The following is a 9953-nucleotide window of genomic DNA, read 5'->3' as shown; positions in this document are numbered from 1 at the left end:
GGGGAGGGCCCAGGTCCTAAAGGGCCATGCAGGGATAAGTTTATCCTGAGGGCAGTGGAGAGCCACTGACAATTCTTGAGCAGTGACAGGGTCACTTTGGTTACTTGGTGCAGTTTAGAAAGGGTGAGCTTAGAGGTGTTTGAGTAGACACACGAAGGAGAGGCAAGGCTGCCTTGGGAAGAGAACATGAGGCCACCTCTTCAGGAGTCTTCCAGCCCCCATCCACTGACCTGTGGCTATCCCCCCCCCCCCCCACCAGCGTTTGCCATGGTCTTGTCAAGGGCCCATAGGACACAATGCTGGTTACTCAGCTTGCTCAGTGCTTTATTGAACCAAGGCCCAAACAGATGACTCATCTGGGCCTTCAAGCACAGCCCCCCACACATCCTGAGATTCGGAATCCGGACGTGGCTCTGTCCTTGGCTTCGCTGCTTCTATGACATTTCATCTTGAATATTTCCAAACCTTAAAGTGTAAAGACTTTGTCCACACAGACAGACACATATATATTCTTGCCGCAGGCTGTCATGCTCACTGAAATGCTTCAACTCAGCAGTTTGTGTGTGCAAGGCATTGGGCATCCATGGCTATCCATCCATCCATCCATCCATCCATCCATCCATAATCCGTCCATTCGTCCATCTGTCCATCCACAACAAGACAGCAGCAAATTCTGACCAGTCAGGCCCCGGGGTTCACAGCAGTGAGGTCTGGGCTTCCAGGGGCTCAGGATGCAGGCCTTAGCCCTGGCCCAAGGGCCCCTGAGGAGCTAGGGTCAAGTGGCTAATTAATGTTCAGAGTCTCTAACCCCAGCTGGAGAGGGGAGCCTAATCCTCAGCCTGTGAATATCCTGAGATGGGCAACAAATCAGACAAATGAATCAAGCGTGCGGGTAACACTGAAACAGGAAAGAGTAAGAGGTTATGTTTGTGCTGGAGGTGTTCATGTGGAGGGACAGGAAAGAGAAAGAGAAAGAAAACACGGCAGACACACCCAGGAGTGCTAGAGAGGGCCCGGCCACAGTGCCAGCTCCCCTCACAGGGAGGAATTCTGCCTTGGCCCATCCTGGGGGGCTGTGGCTTTCCTCTGGCCACATACAAACAAAGCCCCTAGAGAAAAGGGGGGTCTTTTCTGGACATGGGAAGACAAAGGGTTAACTCAAACAAGGAAGGAAAAAAAGCAAAAAGGTCCCTGCTGGACACAAAATACTTCCTTAGAGCTCGACATAATCCAATTTCACCAAATCAACAGGCTGGGCTCCTCCAGGGGCTGGGCTGGGGTGGGGGTGGGACAAGGGTCTGAAGTATGATTGAATGGAGACATGGGGACCAGGGCTGGGGGCAGACAGACAGGACACCCTCACTGCCCTTCCCCTGGATGGCACCTGGGGCCTGCAGCAGACCCTCAGCCCTGCAGGGCCCTAGGTGGCTGGCACCCAGGCCACGAGGAAGAGAAGGTAGGCAGGACTGGCGCTGGCCTTCACTGGTCCTGCAGGCGGCTACAGAGCTCCCGCCGGCTCCTCTCCCCAGCCCAGCTGCGTGTCTTGAGACGGAAGGTCTTCAGCTCATCCTTAAAGGCCTCATGGTTCATGGGCCGGTAGTCCTGGGGCTCACAGAAGGTCTAGGGCAGGATGGGAGAGTCAATCAATACAGGGAATGGTTAACTCTGGGAGGAGACCTCCCTTCTCCTTGGGCAGAACCCATTCCCTACAGTCCAACCCTCCCACACCCATGGTACCGGGTGCTGTGGGAAGAACTCCTTATAGCCGCCCTTGAGGATATACATCTCAGGATAGTAGAGGCTGGGATAGTCGTTGGCAGCTCTGTCACGCTCCCTGATGAAACGGCACCTGAGACCAGCAGGGGTGTAGGGGTCAGAGCTGGGCGTGCAGCGGGATATACCTCAGGGGACCTATTCTTCTTTGCACCCACCCCTTTGTGGGCCATGGGGAGCCACAGAAGGCTTGAGTAAAGGAATGTCAGCCACAAGAACACTCTTAGATCATCTGGCTACTGGGTCCAGAAAAGGTTGGGGAGATGGAAGAAAGGAGGTAAATCAAGGGAGTTGTTTCTAGAAGATAGTTCACAATCTTTGTTAGAGATATCTGACCTGGACCAAGAAAGGGGAAACAGGAAGGAGAGAAGTAGACAAAATTGTAGAGATCTGTTCAGGAGGTCTGGACAAGACTTGGTGAGGATGAGAGGTGGGGAGAAGAAAGATCCGTCAAACCCTGGAAGGGTCAACATCACCGAGGCTTGGAACAGGGCCCTTGAAGGTTAAGGACACTTTTGGAGACTTAGAACCAGATCTTGGGGGGGGGGGGGGGGTAGCAATGGATGGTGGGTGGACGAGGCCAGATGGGAAGGATGGGGAGAGGGAAGTAGGAGGAAGGTGCCATGCACAGGAAGGGAGGCTGAGGTCTGCTACACACTGCCAGGAAACCAGAGGCCCAGGTCTAGGAGGGGCTGGGGCTGGGCTCAGGCCTCCTGTGCATCAGATGGCTCCAGCATCCCAGAGCCTGGGCAGAGGTCGGGAGCAGACACCAGCTGGCTGACTCACATGCGGGGACCGCGTTCAGATGAGAATTCACAGTGGAAAATGAGGATGATTCTCTTGTCCAGATTACAGGGTGTGATGGGGCTCTGTAGCAGGAAGGTCTCAGCATCCCGTTCCAGGGGCAAGTTCACGGCAGTCTGCCAGAAGAGCTGGAGGTCAGGCAGTAGCCCTGGGCCTGGGTGGCAGGTCCCTCCCTGTGCGGTTCCCAACTTTCAGACAGGTGACCCCACCTCTTACTGGGCAGAATCCTTCCCTAAGATAGGGTGCAGCCACCCCCCACTGAGTCACTCTCCCCGCAGAGGAAGGACAGACCTGGTGGGTCTTCAGGGCCTGTCCTCATCAGCCCGCCTCACCTTAATGTGCCCGCCTTCATACTCGTAGGGGTACCTGCAGTCCACAATCACGAACCTCTCCACAATGTTGCTGAACTTGCCTGCCAACAGGGCTGCCATCTGTGGGTCACAGAGGTGGGTCCCAGCAGGTCAGGCTGACAGGTGGGAGCTGACCCCAACCTTACCGCTGCCCTGGCCTTTTCCAGCCAAAAAAGGTTAACAGGCAGACGTCCCAAGTGTGCCTGGAGAATGGCTCATCCCCACATACCGTTTCTGGTGAGATGTACTTGAGATCTTGGTGCTTCCCATCCACAGTCTGCAGAAGGAAGGCCTGAAGGGAAGAGGAGAGAGAGTTTGAGAAAGGGAGATGGGAGAAAGAGAGAGAGAGGAGAAAAAAAGGTGAAACTGGCAAGACCAGGAGTCAGGTAAGTATGGAGTTTCTTTTCTAAGCACAGAAGGCCACACCTGCTCTTACCTTCAAATTTAGCTCTGGTTCCGATAGCAACCAAGAGGTGCCTCTTGGGTTCTGACATCCAGGGAGCAACCCCTTTCCAAGGGGAAAGTGAAGAAGAGAGCAGAAGAGATGAACTCCCTGCCTGCTGCCCCCACACTCTGCAAAGCGCCCGGATGAGGCCAGAGGTGGCTCCAAGCTAGATGTTAGTTTGGAAATGTTTTCCAAGGTTGGAACACAACTGATACCCCAGACAGATTTGAGGTAGAGTCAGGAGACCAAAGAGAGCCAGAGAGAGGACTCTAGGTAAGAATAAAGGATAAGCTGCAAATGACAAAGCAGGGAGTGGGCGGAAGTGTGCTGGGAGGGGAGAGGAAGGTGCCAAAACACCTGCTGAGCTTGGGGGGGCCATACAGTAAGGGGTCAAGTCTGCGGAGGGTCCCTAGTGCTGGTACCTTGGAGTAATCCCCAATCAGTTCTCGGTGGTCACTGTCCAGGATAGTCTCAATCTCATCATGACACAAGGACTTTGAGCGGAGGACACGGGCTTTCTGTGGGGTGGATGGTGGCCAGGATCAGGGGTGGGGAGGCTGCCCCTCAGTGCCCCCATTCAGCTGGTACCTCTTTCCCTGCCCCCTCCCTCTGCCACAAACCCAGCCAAGAAGGGCTTGCGGGGTGGACTTGGACAGTGTCCGCCTAGCCCCACCCTAGGGGGTACCCACAGGTTCCTCGGCCTCCCGTTGCTCCTCTGGAGGGGTGGCGCTCTTCCTCCGCTTGTTCTGTATGGGCAGGTCCCTGTCGTGGGGCCGCTCCAGCCTCTTGAGGATGGGTCGGATCACGCTGCAGGGCATGGACGGAGAACGGAAGAGCCGCTGGCACTTGCTGTATATGATGAGGTCCTGGGAGGGGTGGCAGGTAGGGGGTCAGAGTGCCCAGCCCCTGCCCCCTACTAACCCCACCTGGAGGGTAGGGCTCCACCCCTCCAAGTTCTGAGCGGCCCCCCCAGAAACCCACCTGCTCTTCCTCCTTTTCTGAGGTCTTGACCAGTGGGGCGCTAATGAGGCTCTCCATGCCTGGGGGGACCACATTGTCATCCTGAGGCCAAATCAGCAAGGATATGGTTAACATGCAGGCAAAGGCCAAACTGCGTAGGCCCTAAGTCCTTCAGCATGGCCCTCCTCGGCCATGTCCACACAGGGTGGTCCCTTAGAACCAGGAAATTGCAGGGCCCCACTTGTTTGCACAGAATCGTGAGAAGCGTGGCCATGGTGGAGTGCCAGGCTTCCCTCTGCCCTGCAGGGCCCTCCCTCAGTGCATCACCAGTGCCAGTCGCCTGCTAGTCTCTGGTAGGCCAGAGGTCAGGCTGTGACTCCATTAGCTCCAATTCCTCTTCTGTCATTGGAATGATGGTGTAGTCTCCCTGCAGGAGGTCAGTGCTTTCCTCTTCGGGGAGATCCTGGGGAAAGACTGGTTACCTTTAAGTCACTCTCCAGGATGTCCACAAATCCATCATCTTCCTCAGAGGACCCCTGGGTGGCAGTCAGGGGGAAGCGGGATCGGGCCGGGGGACTCCACTCCTCTATTTCCATCTTCCGCTCAGGGGTGAGACACTGTGCAGGGGACAGACACAAGCTGCTCAGGGTGGGGACCCCGGGCAGCCCCCAACCCCATCCTTCTGAGAAAAGGTTCCCACTGCCTCAGGGTTCAGGATCACCCTCCACCTTCCCCCAGGCTGCCTTCAGGGGTGCCAACCCTACATGCAAGCCCACCCTGCATGGTCTGGCTCTCCTGACGTACCATCAGATCGGGGGCTGAGCTTGGTCTCTGGGCAAAGGCTTCTCTTCGGTCAGCCCACTCTTCCAAAGCATGGGCATGGCTGGGATGTGGGGGTTTCCATGGCATCTTGAAAACAAATCCATCCTGTGGGCAAGATGGGGGGGGGTGTCATCAAACGCCAGAGAACCACCCCAGCACACCCCCTTCTCTCCCTGAAGTGCTCCCACTCCAGCCTTCAGGACGCGCACATTCTCTTTGTCCTCCCCAGAGCTGCGGGCAGCTCGGCCACACGCCTCGCTCTTCCTCCAGCTGCCAGGTGCTTGGGAGTTGGTGATGTTCCGTAGCACAGGGCTGTGGCCCAGAAGCCTCACCTAGAGAGCCAGGTAGGGCAGCAGGTACTGAAGGCTGCATTCCTCTGGCATCAGCCCTGGCCCTACCTTCTCCCATCCCTCCTTCGAATCCCCCAGCTTGCCCATCCACCTCCAAAACCCCATCTCCCACAGCCAGACCAGGGACGCCAGACCACTTCAAGTCCACCCTCTGGGAGGCCACCCTGGATCCCTCCTGCCCTTCCTCAAGCCTGGGCAATGCCTGGGCCTCTAAGGTCAGGCCTCAGAGGGCACTCACCGGTAAGGACTGGAAGCGTCGAATGGCAAACTGCTCGCTGCAGAAGGAAACGGGGATATGTCAGGGCTGGAGAGTAGAGGGCTGTGCAGGAGAGCAGGCAGGATGCCCCTCCACCGCAGAGCCCTATGCATCCCTGTGGGAGGGAATGGGACAGCACCCTCCCCATGACTACTCCACCCAACATGGGGGGGGGTGGGGGGGTGGAGGGGAGGGGAGCATGGACAGAGCCTGTGGTAGGTAGACTACCAAGACTACCAGAGCCGGCCTGAGGAAGGCTGTAGCACTTACTTTCGGATGACCCGGCTGGCTGCTTGGATGGCCTGTTCAAACCTAAGAGAGAGAAACGTCCTGTGCAGCCCACCTCCTCCCATAGCACATTGCCCACCCCCAGCATCAGGCCCCCAGTCCACAAGGCCCAGAGGCCAGGACTCAGGCCAGTAGACAGTGGAGGGAAGAATGCAGGGAGGGGGTCCAGGTACTGGGGAGGGGGGAGAGGAGAAGCAGCCTGGGATTTTGAAGACTGCCCTGAATGGAAGAGGGCCCAGAGAATGGCAGCAATAGAGACAGCTGGGGCAGGTCACAGGGTTGCTGAGGCGCTACCAAGGCAACGGTCTCGCCAGCCTGCCCACAGGCCTTCCACCTGTATGCAAATCACCTCAGCGGGGCCATATGGTGGCCAGGAAAGGCATCCATCCATCCCATGATGACAGACTGTGGCCAACAATGTGGGTATCTCCAGGGCCTGGATGCCTTCCCTCCCCTTGTGTGGGGCGCTCCTGGCTCCCCCCAGGACAGGGGCCTAGTTTAGTGTGCCCCTGGATCAGCCACAGTGTGCCATGCCAGACCCCCTGGTGACAAATGTTCAGGGTCACATCCTCTCCTCCCTCCTATGGAATTTTCCAGGACCCAGCCTCTGTCCCACCCCCTTCTCCTGCCTTAGAAGAGGCCAGCAGGCAAAGAATTCCAACAGATGTTCCTTTTGAGGCTGGGGCACAAGCTTCTGTAGATAGGCCCCACCCCCTAGCTATGTTACCAGAGACCACCTGCCACGCAAGGCTTTTGTGAGTCTATGCGAACGCAGGCACACACACACACATGCTTCTTTCTGAGAAACTGTAACCGACACAGCAGGTGCAGAGGTGGGGGGGCCCACTGAGGGCTAGAGTCAGGGGGATGACTCCTAGGGGTGGGGAGTAGTTGTGCCCAGACAACCTGGCATCAGGAATGACCACGTTGGATTGGCTTCATTTACAATCTGCACCTGGGCCTCGGGAGTAAAGCAGGGACAGCTCTGTGTTGCCACCAAAAACCGACCTGCAGTCCCCCCACCCCCACCCATTTCTCTCCCTGCTTCCTGTTTGTGAACAAACCCTGTAGCCCAGCCCAGTTTGATCAAAGGCAGTGGGAGGAAAGATAGGCACTGCTCTGACCCCAAAGCCATAGTCCCTCAGCTCAGTCTGGGGATGCCCAGCTATCCCCACTAAGCCCTGGCAGCTGCTCTCCCTGCTGGGGCTCTAACAGCTGGATGGGAACAGCTGTGGTCTGGAAGATACTACTCATGCCCCACAACCAAGGGGAAGGGATCTGTCCTCAGCAGAACTCTCTCTCCACGCTCTCTCTCATAAAGCGCCTGGTCCAGAGGTTGCTGATAGGATGGCCAAGGGCTGGACCAACCTGCCCCAACTGTTTTGTTTGGTCTATAGCAAATTCAAAGTTTTGAATCAATTGGACCATATTTTAAAATTGTTATATCTCACAGAAAAAAAACAAATAAACATCTGTATAGGCAAAAGAAAAACAGGACACACACCAGGCCTGTATTCCCACAAGCCAAGGGCTGGCTGAAGTATCCACTGCTCCAGAAGCCACTATCCCCACTACCTGGTCCTGAGACCACAGTTGGCTGCTCCTATAGGAGCAGACCCTTTTCTGAGACAGGAAGTAAAGTCTCAGGACTTGGGAAGGTCAATTAGTACCAGGTATATGGGGATAGGAGGGGTCTGGGCATTCTCCCAGGCTTCCCCAGTGGGTTTATGCTGAAACTGGGATTCCCAAAGGCAGGTACCAACCCCTTGGTAGTGAGGATCCTTTCACTTTTTTTTTTTTTTTTTGAGAGAGAGAGAGAGAATATCTTAAGCAGGCTCCAAGCTCAGCATGGAGCCTGACAAAGGGCTCAATCCCACGACCCTGGGATCATGACCTGAGCCAAAATCAAGAGTCGGATGCTCAACCCACTGAGCCACTCAGGTGCCCCAGTGGAGATCCCTTTTCTGTACTTACGTCTGCTCTGCCATCTGGGGGTCCATGGGGCTGGGAGAATCCATGCAAAGACCTGAGGGGACAGAGCACCTTGGTTTGAAAGTAGTGCCCATCTTCTGCACTTTCCCCCACCATGTCCCAACCCTATTCAAGAAAGGAAAAACCTGTTTCTATTTTAGATCTTGACACATTAAAAAAAAAAAAAAAATGAAACAGGGCAGAGAGAGGGAGAGAGACAGAATCCCAAGCAGGCTGTGTGCTGCCAGCATGGAGAACTTTGAGATCATGACGTGAGCTGAAATCAAGAGTCTGAAGCTTAACCAGCTGAGCCACTAGGTGCCCCTCCTCTGTATGGGTTTTTAAACCAAAATTTTGCTAAGCATTTTTCTTAAACTGGTTTAAAGTAATTTGTTCTAGAAGAGATAACAACTTTTTAAAGAAAAGGTTATAGCTGAAAGCAAGCGAATGTTATAAAATGACCAAGTTTCAGCCCTAATGCCTCCCAGGTGGGGCTGTGGTTCAGGAACTTTGGCGCCTGGTTTTAAATAGGTAAGATCTCTTCTCCCCAAGTGGGCCCCGCCCTACAGCCGCTCAGCCAGTCTGGGCGGGGTGTGGTAAGCCCCACCAGAAGTGGGCAGGTGGAGGCTCCCGGTTGTGGGGAAAATGTTAGTGTGATTGGCAGGGAAGTGGGGAGACTCAGGCAGCCCCCCAAGTCCCCCGGGGTCCCTTGAGACTCACCTGCATCAGAAGATTCAGAGGACTCAGACGACAGGGAAGATTCAGATGCTCGTCTCCGGGACAGGGATAGGCGTGTGAGCAGGCCGCCTACCTGACTCTTTGGGGTCTCACTGGGAAGGCAACAGGGACCCAGGGAAGGAGAAATGTAAACATGGGGCTCAAGAGCTGGCTGGCCCATGTTCCCACTGGCCACACCTCTGAAGGGCCCACCACTGCCCCAGAGAGGTGATGGCACTGAGGGCTTACCCTCTTCTCTGGGCCTTCTGCAGAAGCCCTAAGTGTCTTTTCTTTGTTGATTAAGAAAGAGGTGAGCCCAGAGCAAGAGCAAGAAGCTGGGCTGGAGGCCACTCTGGGGGATGGCAGGGCAGGAAAGGAGCCCTGGAGGGCCTTCATCGGAACTCTTCAGACCCCTACCCATCCACAAGCCTTTCTGGAACTAGGACGAATACTTTAGTCTCTATTGCTGCTGAGGGCAACCCAGCCCGGACACTGCAGGCCTGTTCAGGAAGCAGGACCAGTGTTTAACCCCTTAACCCTGGTAAAGGACTAGGGGTGGAGGGAGCAGGGGCATGGACATAGGAGAACCAGTCTGTTCTGCCACCCTCAAGTTCCCACTCCAAGCTCAGAATCCCCTGCCTGGGGCAAAATAGTGGTGATTAGGGCAGAGATTAGGGAGGCAGCGGGGGAGGGGGGGGGAGCCGGGAAGTGGGACAGTGGTCTCCAGAGGCTTGTGCTGCCAAGAGCAAGTCACCTGGAGGGTGTGAGCAGCACAGACCTGGCCTCATTGCCCTAGTCCCGGGTCCCTGAAGCAGGCTCTTACCCAGGACACCTCCCCACTCAGCCTCTCGATTCGACTCCCACGCCGGGGACCAACACCCTAGTGCGGGCCTCTCACCCCAACACCCCGCGTCGGTGGGGCGCCCTACCTGCCCAGCCCGGCGAGGTTGTGCATGGTCTGGGTGAGTGTGGTGACCGGCGAGGAAGCGGCCGCGCGCTCCGGGGACCCCACGAGGCCATGAGCTCCCAGCCGGAGGCCCCGGAGGTGGCTGGGACGCTCGGCGCCACCGCGCACGCCGGCCGGACTGAGAGCCACGCCCGGCGCGGGCTCGGGCTGGGGCAGCTCCATCGCGGCGTGGCCCGCGGAAGGCTGGCCGGAGGGCCGGGCGCAGGGCGACGCCGGGCACAGCTGGCCGGGGCGAGGTGGGGAGCGGGCC

General features: G+C 56.6%; 1 protein-coding gene across 2 annotated transcripts; it reads right to left on the bottom strand.

The window, feature by feature from the left end:
* Window positions 1–461: 461 nt before the first annotated feature.
* Window positions 462–9946, bottom strand: CDC25B (cell division cycle 25B). Of its 2 annotated transcripts, XM_049650062.1 has the most exons (16): window positions 9666–9946; window positions 8740–8849; window positions 8023–8074; window positions 6031–6072; window positions 5743–5779; window positions 5364–5486; window positions 5137–5259; window positions 4815–4949; window positions 4354–4434; window positions 4062–4238; window positions 3795–3890; window positions 3157–3219; window positions 2910–3008; window positions 2560–2693; window positions 1738–1849; window positions 462–1620 (listed from the first exon to the last, which is right to left on the bottom strand). In XM_049650062.1, the coding sequence occupies exons 1-16, from the start codon at window positions 9863–9865 to the stop codon at window positions 1480–1482; spliced, it is 1725 nt and encodes a 574-aa protein (XP_049506019.1). In that variant the 5' UTR covers window positions 9866–9946; the 3' UTR covers window positions 462–1479. The 2 variants fall into 2 exon arrangements, with proteins under 2 accessions (XP_049506019.1, XP_049506020.1); XM_049650063.1 differs by lacking the exon at window positions 5364–5486.
* Window positions 9947–9953: the final 7 nt, after the last annotated feature.

This window comes from Panthera uncia (assembly GCF_023721935.1).
Source record: "Panthera uncia isolate 11264 chromosome A3 unlocalized genomic scaffold, Puncia_PCG_1.0 HiC_scaffold_11, whole genome shotgun sequence".
In the NCBI taxonomy this organism is placed as follows: Eukaryota; Metazoa; Chordata; class Mammalia; order Carnivora; family Felidae; genus Panthera; species Panthera uncia.
This window is presented reverse-complemented; position numbering and strand designations above follow the sequence as displayed.

Bases quoted from the DNA above. Each gene is read 5' to 3' on its own strand.
- CDC25B (XM_049650062.1), bottom strand. From the start codon at position 9,865: ATGGAGCTGCCCCAGCCCGAGCCCGCGCCGGGCGTGGCTCTCAGTCCG. The intron at 3,009-3,156 runs GTATGTGGGGAT...TGTGACCCACAG, and splicing joins AGTACATCTCACCAGAAACG to ATGGCAGCCCTGTTGGCAGG. The intron at 1,621-1,737 runs GTACCATGGGTG...ATCCTGCCCTAG, and splicing joins AGTTCTTCCCACAGCACCCG to ACCTTCTGTGAGCCCCAGGA.